Here is an 18254-nt window from a genome sequence, read left to right as displayed (position 1 = left end):
CAAGTCCAGAGGAGGGCCATGAGGATGATCAGGGGACTGGAGCACCTCCTGTATGAAGACAGGATGAGAAAGTTGGGGCTGTTCAGCCTGGAGAAGAGAAGGCTGTGTGGAGACCTCATAGCAGCCTTCCAGTATCTGAAGGGGGGCTATAGGGATGCTGGGGAGGGACTCTTCATTAGGAACTGTAGTGACAGGACAAGGGGTAACGGGTTAAAACTTAAACAGGGGAAGTTTAGATTGGATCTAAGGAGGAAATTCTTTCCTGTCAGGGTGGTGAGGCACTGGAATGGATTGCCCAAGGAAGTTGTGAATGCTCCATCCCTGGCAGTGTTCAAGGCCAGGTTGGAGAGAGCCTTGGGTGACATGGTTTAGTGTGAGGTGTCCCTGCCCATGGCAGGGGGGTTGGAACTAGATGATCTTAAGGTCATTGCCAACACTAGGTATTCTACGGTTCTAAGATTCTACTGTGAGGGTGGTGAGGCACTGGAACAGGTTTCCTAAAGAAATGCTAAATGCTCCATCCCTGGCAGTGTTCAAGGCCAGGTGGCAGAGAGCCTTGGGTGACATGGTCTAGTGTGAGGCGTCCCTGCCCATGGCTGGGGGTTGGAACCAGATGGTCTTAAGTCCTCTGCAATCCTAACCCTATGGTGCTATGATTCCTGTCTCAGTCCAGCTCCCAAACTCTCCTGAGCTTTGACACAGCCCCTTCCTCATTTCACCCTCCCCCTTCAGCCATGAAATGTATTAAAAGACAGCCATCATCCTGTAAGGGGGATGTATTTCTACAAATCTACAAATGGGAAGATAATTACAGAAAGAAAAAAAATACAACTAGCAAATATAATGTTTAGCTGAAGATAGACGCATCTGTTTCCAGTTGTGTTTAAAGATTGAATAGTACACAAGAACAAGGTTCTTCAGTACTGCTGAGCAAGACTATCTGCTTCATTACATTCAGAATAACTTTTTATATTAAGACAAAGAAAGTACTTGGGAAGGCATGTTGGAAAGTCATTTGTAGTGACACTTCTACCATATGGGTACAACAAAATCCTGCACCATCAGTTCTCATTTCAGTTTTAGTGTTGGCTGGAAACTAACTTTCTGTCAGAGACCATCTTTCTTGGCACAAGCTAGAGGGAAGAAACAGAACAGCTGTGACTTCCTGGCAGTCATAAATCAATTCCTTATTCCTGCAACCCTGCTGTTAACTCTACTAGCGCAAATCTCAGCTCTTAGAGCTATCAATTCTACAAATGCATTTTATAAGGGCTCTGCCCTCTAATTCATGGAATAAAAAAAAATAAATCCGTAACTAAAAAACCCAACTGCAGTCAAGTAATTTATCTGACACCGTAGTCACAGGGGGCTGCTGAGACAGGCACTGTCCCTTTCACTCACAAAAAGAGCAGACCAGTCTACTCTGCCATGCAAGAAAGTGAGGATTCAAGGGAAGTGAAGATTCAAAAAATACTTCTTTCAGAACTGAATCCACTGAAGACCACATCAGAAACAAATCAAAGGAAACTGAAATGTATATATTCTTTAAAAAGCTTATTACGGTAGCTGAAAAGAAAAATCTGAACAAATCCTTTTAAGCAGAATAACAAAATAAAACTTGTACTTGCACATGGGAAGAAGGAATTACAAGGGTCCTTTCTAGACTTTTCCATCTCTTTAAATGTCATGGTCTCCTTATGGCTTTCATACTGCAAAAGAGAAACTGTTGTGGAGGTTCTGCATTCAATTAACGTTTATTTAACAAATAAAGTAGATCTGGGGGGAAATCCATTACAAAAGAAAAAAGCATAATCAAACACATTTCATTATTATTGCCTCACTGAAAATAAATCTTTTGGGGTTTGTCATAGTTTTATCCGAAATGAAGTGACAAATATATATCGGAATTATTTGTTGCACAGTGATGTTAAAGAAGATGAAATGTGTAAAACCTACCAAATACTCTGAACATTGTTTAGTAGTAGAGTTGGAATGGTTCATGGATAAGAAATAAAACCGAGCTATACTCAGTCTCCTTTTGGTAAAAACTATTAAGGAATCTTTTGGCCATATACTGCTCTTCCACCTCTTACCCACACCACAGTCTCTTCAAGTACTTAACAGTGAATAATAAAGCTAGATGAAAGTGGAACAAATCAAATACTTTAAAAACATCTCATCTGTTGTAAAGCACCTTTATAGCCTTGTACTCTTGAGGTTTCTCAATACGCTGCTGGAATTAAGGCTGTTGCTTTCTTCCTGATGTAGATATCTTCATCAGGAAGGTATTGATGGCAGGGGGAGGGAGGAAACAATATGCAAAAGAACTTCCCGTGTGCTACAGGATTGTATTTCTGTGGAGTTTTTCCCCAAGAAAGCGCCTCATAACAGTAAACTAAAATATTGTTCTGTTCCAAGTTAGCCTAAGAGATCAAAGGCAAATGCTCAGAAAAAAGGGATTAACAAAGGTCACATTCATTCTGAAGGCCTGAAGATCTTGTTATTCATAAATTTTACCTAACCATAGGCAGTATAGAGAGAGACATCCACTAAGACAGAGATGTTCTATGTCTGCAAAGACAAGGGATATCAATCTCCAAATATTAGCCTGAAACAGAGAAAAGCTGACAGTAAACAGAAATTAAACAAAGCAACTTCCTGTTAAAAGCCAATATTTTTCAAGCCAGCCCATTTTAGTAAATTACTGAAGTTACTGCATTTTGATGCATTTACTTCAGCATAATTTCAAGTATAATTACAAACCATTCCGCAAAACAGCATAACAGGGATACATGTAGACACTTATTTATGGTAAAAGAATAATATCTGAACTCTGCTCCCAATCCTTCCAGCTCCAAATAAAGCTTCTTTTTAGTGGATGCGATACAAAGCTTCTTCAACTGTTAGCAGGTAAAAAGTAAATTACTGTTCTGATCATCAAAAAGCCTCTATGTGAAAAAGCAAGGCTGGTATAGAAAACAAGAAGCATTCATCCTGCTGAAGTCATTTTGAAAGTGTAATGCAAGGTTTGGTATGCAGGCACAAACTCACGTAAGAAAAAATTCAAGTAACACAGCAAATAAACCAAAAACTGACACTTAGAGAAACCTCCAATATAAATGTATCGACATCGCCTTAAAAAATATTCATCAGTAAATATTATTTCTGTAACAATGGCAACATCCAAAGAAACTACCTAATACAGCAAAATAATAAAAAATACCTAATAAAGCAAAAGCTGTTATATTAATTTTAAATTACCCTTTATTTTTCACAAGTTTTTTCAACACGCTGTGCCTCTTGGCACAGTAGACTTTGAGACAGTCAGCTTCAAGTTTCTTTAAATTACAAACAGTAGATACAGTAGGAATATCTTAAACCAATTTCTTTAAAATAAATGGCAAGTTAAGACCCTTAGCTTTAAAAGAGACTGCAACAATTTCATTTTCCTGATAGAAAATTCAAGTAATTTTAAGTAAGAGTAGAAAATTGTCTTCATAAAACATCCTATTATTAAATTTTAAGCAACTTTCTTAAAATAAACATTAAATTTCAGTATCAGTTGGGTGCAATTATACCTTTAGAAAAATAATTCATTTTAAATGAAGGTCACTTGGTGAAGATAAGTAAATTTTCAACATGATGAGTTCGCAAACCAAAAGATAAACCATGTTTTCTTAGCTAAATTATTTAATCCTTGCTCCATCTACACAATTAATTTATTTTTTCATGTAAAGGTATTAAATTCAGTATTGAAAATGAATTAAGAAAATGGGCTTACTGATACTTTCCCTTCAATATGTACCAGCATATGACATTATTGCTTATCCCCAACAACTGCATACAAGATTCACTTGATATTGGTTTTTAATGGGTTGGCACCAAACATATACACCACAAAAACTTTAGCTGTATTAATTTACTGAATGAAAACCACAATAATTTTTTTTTCAGATAATTTTGTATTACAGTTTATAGGGGTTTTTAAACAAAGAAATGGATTCATTATAAAATGTTTTTCCATTTTCCCTCCTTACCTACTTTTTAAGACAGCAGAATGGAAAACCAAGCAGGACATGTTTACTTTGTAACTCAAGGCTCAGAGCAGATACTGAGAGATCTTCAAAACATTTTGGAACATTTTCTTTTTTTTTCATTCTTTCAGCCCAAAGTAACTTTGTTGGCCAGGAACAGAAACAGTTTCTCTTATCACCATCTTCCAGAAGAAATCTATAAATAAATGTTTATGTAGAGACTCAAACACTGCCGTTGAAGAGGGCAAAAAAAAAATTAAGGATCAATAAATGATACTGCAATGTATCTTGTGCCATTCAAGATAGGAAGTCCTTCATGCAAATGAGTAAGTCTTCCGGGATGCATGAAACTCCATCCTTTCCTGGGAGACTCAATGGAGCAGTTGTACCTAAGAAATTTACATCCACCTCCCTGTAGTAAAAATAGAAACAAAACAAAACCCCAAACATTTACTTTGTGTTTTAATAAAGTTCCTTTTTATTTATCCATAACTTGAAACATTTTGCTATTATTAACAGGCTGCTAACAATTATTTATTTTTTTTACTATCCCTACTAGCAAGGCTGTTAAATGACACCATCTTCAGAGCAATACATAACAGACATGCATTTAAAATCAATTTCCCTTGCTTTGTTTTAGTATTCTCCGGATAAAACTTCTGCAAGCAGCAACTCTGGCAAACAGATCTTCAGTAACTTCACTGTAGATGATACCAGAAACAAGCAAATCATGTTCACAGGCCTTGTTCCAGGACTGCAATCCTATCCTGGAGAGCGTTTAAACAAATCTTAAATAAATTAACCTGGCTATTGCTTTCAAACTGAAGTGTGTTTTCTAAAGTAATGTTTGACAAACACATTTATGGGCCTTAAGTAGGACTGTGAACAATACAGGTTTATAAACAAAACAGGTTAAGTTTCTCTACTAGTCAAAGCTGGATATTAATGCCACTGCCCTGCCTGTTTACTTGAATCAGAGTAGAAAATAATTCATATCTCAGGAAAAAACCTCAAACAGAAAAACAGGAACAACAAATGAACATTTTCATTATGTGGCTGATCTTAAAAGAGAATCATTTAGAAAGCTGTAAAGAAAAGCTATTTGAGTCAATTTGGGACTAAAGTGTTTTGAAAAATTAGTTTTCACTGTACAGAAGCATGTCAGAAATGTTAAAAATGAAATGGTTAACATCTCCAAAGTTTTTCTTTAAATCCCTTCTCCTTCACCATCTGAAATCATTTTGACCGATTCAGCCTGACTGCATCAACAGCTCTGGATCCTGCAATTGAGCAAATTTAGTACTTATCAAAAAACAACAAGGAGTATCTCAATTAGTGATACACATCTTTTCCTTTTCAACTTGGTCTTTAAGTATATCCTTTTGGGCTCTAGTTTTGAAATTATATTAAACACTCAAAGGATATCTTTTTTAAGTCAATAAATTGTCAACTTACCTGGAAGTCCTCGCCTACTTTGTTGAGAGCGATGTTGATTGTGAATGTAGATGAGTCATGATGAGGTCTGAGTGACCGCTGTCTGTCAGGGCTATATTTTACAACAAAATTCAGTAAAGCAAACCCCTGAAACAAAACAGAGTCAGACTTCAACATGTGAACTTCTGCATCACATAGACAGTTCTTGAGTTGTTTTTTTGTTTAAAACTGAATTTATAACACAACATTCATCTATAACTGCTACTTCATCATGCATGAACTCCCCAACCAAACCAAATAGCGCATATTCAATAATATATTAGAATCAGCCATGCCATCCAGTAATTACCTATATAAGTTTTAAACCCATACCTTGGTATAATAGCCAGCGAACACTTTCAGGGTTACAGGTGCAATGAACTCTCTTATGAAATGCAGCCATTCATTATCCAGTCCAATTTGCTTCATATGAATATCATCAGTTGGGACATTTTCATAACCTCCAGAAATACGGCTGTCCTAATGAAAACACCATAAATAACCTTGAAATATGGAAACGGAATGCTTCCGGCACTTCCACAAAATTTATTTGAAAACTGCAACAAAGCAATGCTTTAGCTGGCATATGTGAGCTTGCTGTACAGTAATTTAACAGCCAACAACTGTGGAAAAAAAATGCTGAGCTATGAATGAACAAAAATTGGAAGTTTTTAAAAGGTGAGTCAATACTGGGATATGTTCCCTGTAAATAAGGGCCTCCTAAGGTAATGATATTATTTATTGAGATATAGATGTCTTGATCTCTGATATAACTGAAGTTATATCAGAGATCAAGACAGTACAGGCCTCAACTTGACAGTGTAATAAATAACTATAACTTGAAGATAAAAGTATGTTAAAATGCTTTCTGGAGGCTCCTCTTTGCAGTAAAATAATGAATGTTATTTATCTCATTTCCAAGGTACCACATTTGCGAATACAACAAACATTCCTCCAATTTCAGCCATAGTTAATGAGTACCTTGAACATTCTGCAAACACAGGGGGACGACTGTGACAAATTAGTACTTAAGAGGTAAACAAGCAAAACTTTGCTGGACATCTATTAAAGATCAGCCTTGGATAACTGTCAGATAACTACTACAGCAAATGCACAGTCAGTGTCTGAATTTGGTCTGTATTGGGTTTTTTGACCCAAGGTCTGTATTGGGTTTGCATGTCAAAGTATTTGCAGCAGGGGAGGACTATATTAGTGGCTTCTGTGTGAATCTGCTAGAAGCTTCCCATATGTCCAACAGAGACAAAGCCAGCTGGCTTCAAGATGGACCTGCCGCTAGCCAAGACCAAGCCCATCAGAGACAGTGATAGCACCTCAGGTTAGGCTGGGGAGTAACAGGACAGTGCAACAACAACTGCAGCTGAGGAAAGAAGTAAGAATGTGAAAGAAACAGCTCTGCAGACACCGAGGTCAGTGAAGGAGGGGAGGTGATCCCAGAGTTAGGCAGAGCTTGCCTGCAGCCGATGGTGAGGCAGGCTGTCCCCCTGCAGCCCATGGAGATCCATGGTGGAGCAGAGATTCACCTGCAGCTCAGGGTGGACCCCATACCAGAGCAGGGGGATGCCCAAAGGAGTCTGTGACCCCATGGGATGCCTGCGCTGGAGCAGGCTCCTGGCAGGACCTGTGGCCCTGTGGAGAGAGGAGCCCACGCTGGTGCATGTTTGCTGCAGAACTTGTGACCCCACAGGGGCCCATGGTGGAGCAGTCTGTTCCTGAAGGATGTACCCCATGGAAGGGACCCATGGTGGAACAGTTCATGAAGAACTGTGGCCTGTGGGAAGGACTCAGGTTGCAGAACTTCATGGAGGACTGTCTGCTGTGGGAGGGACCCCACACTGGAGCAGGGGAAGAGCGTGAGGAGCCCTCCCCAGAGGAGGAAGCAGCAACAGAGATGATGATGAACTGGCCACAACCCTCATTCCCTGTCCCCCTGCACCACTGGCAGGGAGGAAGCAGAGAACACAGGAGGAAAGTTAAACCTGGAAAGAAGGGAGGGGTGGGCGAAAGGTGTTTTTAAGCTTTGGTTTTATTTCTCATTATCCTACTCTGATTATATCAGTAATAAATTAAACTGATTCCCCCAAGTCAAGTCTGTTTGGCTTGTGACAGCATCTGGTGAATGATGTCTCCCTGCCCTTATCTTGACTCACGAGACTTTTGTTGTATTTTCTCTCCCCTGTCCACCTGAGGAGGGGAGTGACAGAGCAGCTTTCTGAGGGACCTGATGTCCAGCCACGGTCAAGCCACAACAGGGTTCATTGAGGAATCCCTCTAAATCTACTGAACAAGAAGCTACATGGTAAACTAAAATACACACTGTACACCATGAAGGAGATGTCTTGGGTCATTGGCAATTCTTGAAACGCTTGCTTGTTGCGGTACACTGTGAACTGTAAACTTATTGTTATAAAGGTATTCACTAATTAGGGTCATGCATATATAGGGTGACACTTAGAATCATAGAATAGTTTGGGTTTGAAAGGACCTTAAGATCATCTAATTCCAACCCCCCGCCATGGGCAGGGACACCTCACACTAAACCATGTCACCCAAGGCTTTGTCCAACCTGGCCCTGAACACCGCCACGGATGGAGCATTCAGAACCTCCATGGACAATCCGTTCCAGTGTTACTTACTTGGTGTCTTCCACCAGACCACTGTCCAAAATGTTCCATTTCTTCTACCAATTCATCACAGGCAGTGTCAGAAAATATAGGAAACCAAAACACATCTGGACATGGCTGCAAACGAAAAAAAAAATATCTTTTTTTTTAACTACATTCATATTTTCAGTGGAGTTAAGCTTTAACAGCTTTTAGTTTTTAGCTGCTAAAAAAAAAAGGACATCTTCACTTTTCTTATTTCTTAGAGAATACCAGGTGTTCTCATTCAAATCATAACTGAGATACATTCAAATAATTACATTTTACCTTGATCCACAATCACATTCTCACAGAATGAATAAAAAACTATGAGCTATCTTGTAAGCCATGACCCAATATTAACAGCTGTATCAGTGTACCCAGATATTCTGTGCCTTGGTTGCCCTAAGTAACAACCCTGATCTACATTTACAAGCTATTAAAAAAAAGTTTAAAACTCAACATTGCTTTAAATACAAAACCAATTTATCACAGCTTTTTAAGAAAGCAAAATTCAATAAATCACCTAATTGACACAGAACAGATCATCCAGCATCAGTACAACAATTGCCATCTTAGAAGGGCTCTGTCCAGATCAGTTGCATGAAAACAAGAAACAAGCAGCAAAGAGAGTTAAAAAAAGAAAAAAAAGCCATCAAAAGGCTTTACCTTATATTCCTGGTTGTCAGACCTTAGAAATCCATAGGGAAAGGCAAACCCCAAGGGAAGAATCTAGATGAACTTTTCTTTACCGGACACCAGAAAACACAGCTATGTGCTACAGACATTTTATTAGGCCTTCTGCTAGTGGTACTAACTAGTTCAAATAAATAAGCTAAGTATATCTGTATTTTGGAGAAGGCAATTACTTCCACAACTACTACTAATTATTTTTTGGACTAGCCTCATCTAATTTTCAAAATGGCAAAAGCTACTTTCCAATACAAAAAGCTGTTCAGCCACAAGACCAAAAAAGAATCTACATCGAAATACTGTATGGCAACTTACTATCAGTCAGGCCCACAAATTTTAAGAGAACTATTTATACCCACCTGTTCTACTATATTATCAGTGAATATCTTTGAGTAGTTGGGATTTATATAGGTTTCCTTCCAGTCCTAAAACGCATAATATTAAAACATTAAAAACAGAATAGATTAAATCATAAATGACAAAACCAAATTCATATTCTATTCATTTGCTCTACTGAAATCATTCAAAACAATTAAACAATTTCTTACAGCCATAAATGAACTGGCTCTCATCATGTCAAAAATCATGAAATTACATTAGAGCCGTATCTCCAACTCCTTACACTTGTCATCAGTTGGCTTGTTCATATGATATATTGTCATTTGCTCAAATAGGCGGTAGAGAACACCTTTTAGTATACAACCAATATTAAGTGCATAAGAAACAAATATTCTCCATGTAGTCTTTAAATCCCAAGTCCTTTATAATACACAAACTTTACAATTTTTCAAACAAAATAACTGTTTCATCAATTATAAGATGCGTACCACAGGATTTTCGAATATCTGCCAAAGGTCGTTGTTGTAGTGGGAAGTATTGTAATTGGCTGTCGAAATAAGTCTTCCAAATTCATGTCTGTTGGTAATGTACATGAAAACACCCTACCAAGTAGAGAAAATGTCATTAGCAAGACTGTCCATCTTGGCACAAATGATGTTTTAAAAGAAGTTTGCTTATGATTGCACTTTCATGAACTCTATCACATACCTGTACATGCACATTATACGCATACTGTTCATTTAACATCTTTAATTTTCAAATAGTTAATTATAATCACCAACTAATGTTCATAATTTCTTCTTTACAAGCACACGAATTTATTTTGTAAGCACATTAAACCAAAACAGATATTGTTCATACCATAAATCTACATACAGTTACAGAAAGGAAAAAATAAGAGAAGTGATGAGATGATTTGTTTTCCAGAAAAACCTATCCAGACATACTGGAGGCACCTGTTCTCAAACTGAAAATACTCATACAAGAAAAACAGCATCTAGGGTTTAGTTTCTGGTCAAAAACTGAAAGAACAAGCTAACAATAAAAGGGCTAATGGAAGTCAGAACAATAAATTTATTTCAGAGTGTTCACTACACAATCCTTCTGGTGAACTGGCCTGAAATAAAAAGATAATTGGCAAATACAGCATATAAGAATAGGAGTACAAAACAGCTGAGCACTTCCAAGTATGAGCACCTAAGAAAACATTGCAAAATATTTGCAAGATATCAAATATGGTAAGATACATATTTATTATCAAGCTATTAAGAGAAGATACTAAGAAAACTAACTTGATTAGAAATAGTAGCAGGAAATAGTCTTTTTTAAAAGAAACTTAGGTTTGGTGGGATTTTTTTTAGTTTACTGTTTTTCAGACTAACACTTCATTTCTGAAGTATTTGTGACTTTTGTATTTGCAGCAGATGAAGACTGGTATTCCTGTCTATGTTTTCATCTGAAAAACAGTTAAACTGTTAGAAAGATAATTATTATGTTAAACTCATGCCCAGTTTTGGGCACTTACAAAATCATAAAATAGCTGCAGCAGCAGGGAGAATAAGGAGGGTCTGGGTCAAGAAAAACAGCTTAAAGTGACTGTGCAGTCACTGAACTGTAAAGGACAGAGAGAGCCTGGCAGAACTGCTAGTGATTTGAGCTTTAGTTCTTCCTAGGAATATTAAATCAATTTTAGCTATGGAAGCATAGCTTTGGCACACCTTGAGCTCAGGAGCACTGAGAAACCTCCCTGAGGAAACAAGAAGCCTGTCTAAGATTCTTTGAGCTGGTCGTGAAGAACCTGTTCCTGGCAAAAACTTGAATCTTAGAAGACTGAAGAGAAAGCTATAGCAGTATTTCATTAAAGTAAGTGGACAGAGGAGAAGTATCTTCCTGTGGTAGGATAATACTGCACATAATAGTAACTAATGAATAAAAAGTAAAGCAACACCTTTGGGGGTCTGAGCATATGGAATGTTTCCGAAGAAGGGGAGTCTTTTTCCCTTTGTAAACTCTAAAATGAAGGAGAATTATCACATCAGTTTTTCGTTACATAATCTCTCTCTCTTTTTCTGACTACTATTAAGTTTCCACAGTTACATAAGGGAAATAGCAGCCTTTGATCTAAAGCTGATATGCCTTTACAGACAACATGCATCTCCAAGCAAAGCTCATAATCCACATGTCAAAGCTGTTTCCACCAGCCCCTTCTTATCTGCTGCAATACAAAACCAAGCACATACCAGACCATCTTGCAGCACAGACTGAGAAAGAGGAAAGAGAAAGCAATATTCTGATGAGCCAGTCAGATTAGTTTAACGAGCGCATAGGAAGCACAGGTTTGCAATAACTGATGCTGAAAAGGTTTGAATACAACAGAACTGGATGGGGATGTTCTGAAGAATCAGTACAAACAAAGGAGATCATGCCTTGTTATGGGGGAATAAAAAAATTAATACTTGCCAACTTTTCTTGTTCAACTCAGCAAAATTATTTTTCAATGTTATACTGTCTGGAAATAGGTCTGGTTTAGGTCTTAAATTTGTTTCTGTGCTGAAACTAGTGTAAATATCAGTAGAATATGAACATGTAAATTCACATATTTTACAATACAAGTAAGTTTTCTCTCACTGCTTACAGCTTAATGCAAGTAACAAATTTCCAATACAGTTTTAATCTATCTGGGAAAAGTAATGAGCAATTCATGCTCCCAAAAAGATTCCTAACATTTCTTAAATCACTTAAGGCTTTTAATATCAGCACTGCCCATAATTAGTTTAAATATGTATCTACTTAAACGTAAAATTGCAAAACATTCCAACTTCAGTCTTCTAGAAGTTTCACACTGTATAAAAACATAATAGAGATGCTCTAACTGCACTGATAAGTCTGAAGTCATCTGCTGTGGTTGTGCCAATGAGTAAAATATTTTAACCTCAACAGGAATTTCCAGTGAATTTAACTAAAAGCCACTATGCAGCCAGTGCACTGGCCTTGCAAAAAACCTCTGTTCTCAACAATTTAAAAGAAACACACCCACAGCATTCTATGTCACAAAAATTGGCTAGTACTTTGAATTAGAAGTAAATATATAATATTCAAGATCAATCAAGTGAAGCAGTCAAACATAGCAGGACACAAAGAAGTCTGTGTGTATTTAAATGCACAGATACACCTTACCATTTCCCTGGCGTTCCTGCAGAGAGCCATATCAGGATCCAACTTATCACGCATAAAGTAGTTCTTTTCTTTCATCTCCAGTCTGAGAGTCTGTCCCTTAATTAAGTATATATTAGCCATATATGGAATATTCCACACTCCTCTAAAAAAAAAAAAAAAAAAGGCAGATAATTTAAAGCCATGAAAACTAAGTTATTGCCTATTTATCAAATCAGCATCTCTGTATTTGCTAAGAATAAGCAACTTTCAAGGAAATGAAGCTGAAAGGTTCCCCAGACATTTGAAAAATTACAGCTGGACATTGTGAACATCTCAAACATAAGCGTAATTCAACCTTTATGAAGTACTGTTATAAAAAATAGAAAGCTCAAATTCTCTGAATAGCTTTTTAACTACAAATTTACTTCATGTTTCCTAAGTGAAGACAATTAGTCAAAAATTCTTTTGTAATATTATTCTACACTACCAAATGGAGAAAGCAATTCTAAAACAGATTTTTAAATGAGTTTAAAGACTTCACTGAGGCTTCACATAGCTGGTCTGACCTCCTCACACAAATACTCACAGACCATAGCAGGCCACGTACTTATGTGAGTTGAGCCAATAACAACAAAAAAAGCATTGCTGTCATGATGCTCACTCTGCATATTTCTTCCCACCCAGCGCCATGAGCACATCTTTCAGTGTAACTGAAAATGAACTAGTTCTATTCAAGCACTCAATCTGTTTCAGACCTTTTGTTCTTCCAGGGCAATGAAGAGGCATCACCATATGGGAAAGGCAAGCTTAGAACAACTTAAATCACATTTGTTTAGGGGAAGGACAAACCCAAAAGGCTACGTGACAAAAGTATTTCTCATGAGCATCTTGGTCTCTAACAGAATATACAGGAAGAAACATGAAGAAATTCTAGCTGTTGATTAAACACTTGTCCCAAAGAGATGAAGAAGTCATCTGATGAATGCAACAATCATAGCTTTTGACTGAGGCTCCTGGGATATAAGGGTTTGGGTTTGCTATTTGTCTTGTCACTTTCTGTATTATGCACTGCTACAATAACCAAACACAGTCAGACAGGTACTAGCAATGACTATGTCTGGCTTGAACACTGCTTTTTTATTCAAGTTATGAATGGGAAAAACAAATGGGAAAACATGTCTATGAAATAGAAAAAACTAAACAATGTAACTAACCTAAGCTCTTTAGGAATACCACAGTGCATGAAAACGTAAGAATATGCTGCTAACAACCATACTAGGTACCTTAACTCTAAAAATCAGCTTACAGTTACTTACACTCTGTTCCCTTGGACAATATCAACATAATCTTCTGATCGAGCATAATAGCCATCTGGGCTCAAAGCACCCCAGAAATTGGACCAAAGCTTCCCATGACGAGTTACAAGTGGAGCAATTATCTTTCTGTGAAGCAACATATTGAATAAGAAAATACGAACATTTACACACAGACTGAAACATTAAAACATACCAGTTTTACTCAGTTTGGAGTACAGTGTAGTTGAATCACCAATGACTGTCAAATTTTGCAAAAGCTATTCTGAATTTAAGCTGGATGAAACAGCATCCAAGTACCCACTGCCTGGAGACAACATCATGCAACAAGATCAAAGATCCCTATAAATTTGAGGTGGCTTGATTTTTCACTCAGCAAAAAAATACTGCCTACACCATAAGGCAAAATGCATCCCAAAGTCAGAGACATGTTTAAAAAAAAAAGGCAGAAAAAACAAGACAAAAAAAAAACCAAACCAAGCCAAACAACAAACAACACAAACAAACCACCCACTCTGCTAACCCAAAACTTTCTAAGAGTAAAAAGGGGAAATCTAAGTTGACCAGAATAAAAAGGTGCTTTGCTTCAGAGGATGCCTACTGGTAGATACAATTCGCAAAGCTTCTGTTTCTTCCACCTAGTGTACCTGTCTTTTAGCCTTTTTCTGTAACAGTAAAAATTACAAGGAATATAATGCAAATGATTGTCAGCCAGATCTTTACTTAAGTTTCAGCCTTTGTCACTGGTAGAATGAAACAGACATTGATCACTTATCTTCCTGTGATGGACCTGAGATGCCCAGACACGTTATGAACAGGCAAACACCACCTACCTACCTCAAATGTGAATTTAAAAATTGGCAGGAGTAAAGTGTACAGCCTTCACAGCGGGCCCAGTCCACTGAAAGCTACTGATGATAAAGTCACAGCTTTGTACACCTTAAGTGATCATACTGATACAAGATGAAACACCTGCTTCATCTCCAACACATTTCCACTATTTTATTGCATCTATGATTTAAAAAGAAAACAATAATACTGTAATACCAGAGTAGCAAACTCTAGGAGTTTCTGTTAGGTTTTGTTTTGGGGTGTTTTTGTTGCTGTTGTTTGGGGTTGGTTTGGGGTTTGGATTATTTTTTTTTGTTATCCTTTTGCAGGTAACCAAACCATTAGTCAGTGAAATCATAACTCATTTCATAAAACCTGCTTACACAATACCATTCTCTTTAGAGAAACTTTGAAGCATTTGAAATTCAGGAATTGCTGTTTGACAGGAACAAAATGCTTTGTGAATTGTTGGCCTCTGAGCCAGTTATGAAATATAGTAATCAAATACCACGGGTAAACAAGGAGGACCAAACTGCAAGAACAGGCAGGATCTTACTTTCTCTGTATGGCTCCAGAGAATCCTTTCAAGCTAGAGAAAATTCTGTAAAATCAAGAGATATACTACACCTGTTCTGCTCCATCAATATTCTTAAAGTTTTCGGGTTTGTCAGCACAACATCTGCATCTATGCTGAAGTAATATTCACATGCTTTATCCTGGCGACAAAGGTCCCTAAAAAAACCAAAAAGGAATGGTTAACTTGCACATGTCTAGAAAAAAATTCACAAACCACAAAGCAAAAACTTCAAAAACCCCAAATCATAACCAAGTGCTCTACTCATACATTGCATTAAAAGCCCTCTGCAGTGTAGTATTGTAAAAGAAAGGTGCCTTTAGATCATATCAGTGTGATAAACTAAAAGATTATTTAAAAACATGGATCAGATGCCTTATTTATTTAAAAAAAAAAATAAAAGGAAAAAAAGTGATCCCTAGTCTTCCCCAAGTTTAGTTAGAGCTACTATGCACTAAGTTTTGGTCCAATTCATAGTCATTCAGTAATATATTCAATAACCTGAGAACTCTTTGAAAGCATTACTGCTTTCAAGTCTGATTTTAACCTCTGTAACGAATATTAAATATATAAAATATATATAATACAATACATATAAGTAACATATATACACATATTAAATATGTGTTCATATATTGTATGTATATGTATGCGTGTGTTTGTATACAGATACAAGAAGAAAAAAAATCAAGGCTACTATTCTGACGGTACTTGGACTCATTTTTTTTCCTTATTTCTTGCTACACATCACTGAAGAATGGATCAAACTGCAAAACTATGTTTGAAGCATAATTCTCTACACGTTTACAGACACAAGTCACAATGTCAAATGTGAAGTTTTGCCCTTGCATTTTAAAGTCACTAACAAAAACCACTACAAAATCTTCATGTTTCAGATATACAGAAGGAGTTATAACAGTTTCTGTCAAAAGTAATAAGGCAAGCCTACTCTTAAGAAATTCATGTATTTTCTCTTTTAGGCTTTCAAAGTTGCTAAGTAGTTTTCCCAAGGAAATAGAAGTAATCCTGGGTATTCCCATGCTTTAAAGTATTACCTTCTCACAGTGTGTGCTGACCTCGCCAGATGTAGAAATACCAGATTACATATGAAACTATTATGTATATCCAAGTTGCAGCAAAGAACAAGTGGAAAGTGCTTTCTAGCATACTCATAAGTAACATACTTCCTAATCTAAACTGAATGGCTAAAACCTTTCATCTACTTGCTTTACACTCCACCTACTTACAAACTAAGGTCAAAGGAGGAAAAAAAAAGCCATTTTGGTGGCTTTCCTAATAAAAATTTAGAAGACAACCAGGTTTTTTTTTGTTGGAAATGTGAAGTTCAGCAGATCAGTTTAAAGAATTCTGCAATCAGAGCAATGTTTAACCTTGCTTACAAACCACAAGCCCATCTAGAACAGTGACCTCATCTGAAAATGGAAAGTGTCACTGCTCTTCATCAAACTTTCCATGAAGATATTCCAAGGGTCTATCTGTTTATAGCAGTAAGACATATGGTCTGCCCACTTTCTTTACCCTTAAGTCACTTAAATTTTTACTTTTTAGACATAGTTTTAATTTTAAATTAATGCATTTATCATTTTTATATCCCTCACAGTTTGAAAATACAATTCTAAATGGGGACTATGAACCCAAAGAGAAAGCACTTGCTCTACTTGACAAACCTCTGAAAGAAGAGGTGACCCAGATACAAATCTGCAACACTCACTCAAAGACTGGGTGATATGGCCTGCCGTTTAGGGCTACATTTTGCATCTCTCCAGATGGCCACAATAGTATAAAGAAACTCTTACCAACAATCACTAAAAACAAACACATGTAGCCACAAAACAGATAAAGCACTAATGTTTAGTTTTGCATCTTGGGCTTAAGTATTATTACCACAGTTACCACAGCCGGAAGCTACTGAAAACAGATATGGGTGGGAAAGTTTTTTTTCCTTCTGCAACACTCAGAGTTCAAAATATTCCTCCTCCAACTGAGGCTGAAACCTTAAACTGCTCACGTGTTCAGGAGAAGCAGCTCCAGAAAATCCAAGACTCCCAACAGAAATCACTTGACATCTGGGAGACAGAGATTTAATCCCTGACCTTCGTTCAACCATAGCCAAGATACTTACCTTACTCAAAGGACTGAAACCAGTCCTTTGAGTAAGGCAAGTCCCTGAGAGCTCAGAGACAATGACTTAACATCGTCTTTCATAAAACACACAGGAGATCCCAAATTCAGCTCAAAATTCAACAGTGAGGTCAATAAACTCTATAACTGATTCTGATCTTGCTACTATTCTTCCCGAAACCTCTGAAAGCTTTCAATGGAAAATTTCACTAGAATATGTGCATTCCCACTAAAAGTTGAGGTAACCGTCATTTTTTATAAAGTCCAGGAAAATTCCTAACTAGCTCTATTAGTAAGGAAAAAAACAACACCCTCCACCCTCCCCCCCAGAAAACAAACCCACCCTGAAGTCTGTAAGTACCAGGGGAAAAAAGATTATGGAAAACAAGCTTTCTATAAATAAAACCACAGAGAAGTGAATGAAATAAATTCCTGTATTTCCCCACCTTCTGTTATTGCCTGAATATACTTCATATTGTTATTTACATTTTCTGTCATAACAAATTCTGTAACAGCTAGCTGAAATCTCATCTCAAAAAAAAGCAAACTTGCAAAATCTTGTTTTTTTTAAACAAAAAAGAACTAACAGTAAGAACTCTAATACAGTCCTTGTAGACAAGCTGAGGAGGGAGGGAACACAACATGGAAATGCTATTTTAGGGTTTCAAGTGATGTACGAGCAGAGAAAATACTCGGACAACATGCAACTAAACTTTCCTTCGCTTTACACTGCTTTATTTTCATTCCTTTTTATTATGTTTCAGCCCACATTGACAAAAGCATTGCACTCCTGGTTGCCAGTATTATTGAATTGTAAGCTAAAATGCTAAGTTGTAAATTAAAACCACTCAGTTAATGGTAAGCGAAAATGTTAGGTTGTAAGTTGGGACCACTGCTGAGAGCAAAAGGGGCCGGTATGGCCTTGGGGTACATATAAAACAAGGGTAGCCTCTGAAGATAAGAAACGAGTGACCAAGACAGACGGGACCAGTTCTTCAAGGCAGAAAAATAATCAGAACAAACTGACCTAAAACATGGA

At 37.1% G+C, this 18254-nt stretch overlaps 1 protein-coding gene across 1 annotated transcript in view; it reads right to left on the bottom strand.

Annotated features, from left to right (window-relative positions):
- Positions 1-2998: 2998 nt before the first annotated feature.
- The window catches only part of PLOD2 (procollagen-lysine,2-oxoglutarate 5-dioxygenase 2), a 63900-nt gene continuing 48644 nt past the window's right edge, over positions 2999-18254 (bottom strand). Inside the window, exons 11-19 of the mRNA XM_061452886.1 lie at positions 15127-15231; positions 13672-13797; positions 12377-12518; positions 9688-9801; positions 9220-9285; positions 8162-8266; positions 5841-5987; positions 5490-5615; positions 2999-4446 (exon numbers count right to left, since the gene is read on the bottom strand). Of these exons, the coding sequence (XP_061308870.1) occupies positions 4291-4446; positions 5490-5615; positions 5841-5987; positions 8162-8266; positions 9220-9285; positions 9688-9801; positions 12377-12518; positions 13672-13797; positions 15127-15231 (1087 nt within the window). The 3' untranslated portion in view covers positions 2999-4290. The remainder of the gene's footprint in view (positions 4447-5489; positions 5616-5840; positions 5988-8161; positions 8267-9219; positions 9286-9687; positions 9802-12376; positions 12519-13671; positions 13798-15126; positions 15232-18254) is intronic.

This window comes from Pezoporus flaviventris, unplaced genomic scaffold, assembly GCF_033815535.1.
Source record: "Pezoporus flaviventris isolate CSIRO_AGI_PZ_B2104156 unplaced genomic scaffold, CSIRO_AGI_Pfla_v1 ptg000013l, whole genome shotgun sequence".
Classification (NCBI taxonomy): Eukaryota; Metazoa; Chordata; class Aves; order Psittaciformes; family Psittacidae; genus Pezoporus; species Pezoporus flaviventris.
Note: the sequence above shows the minus strand (reverse complement) of the source record. Positions and strands in the feature narration are given on the sequence as shown.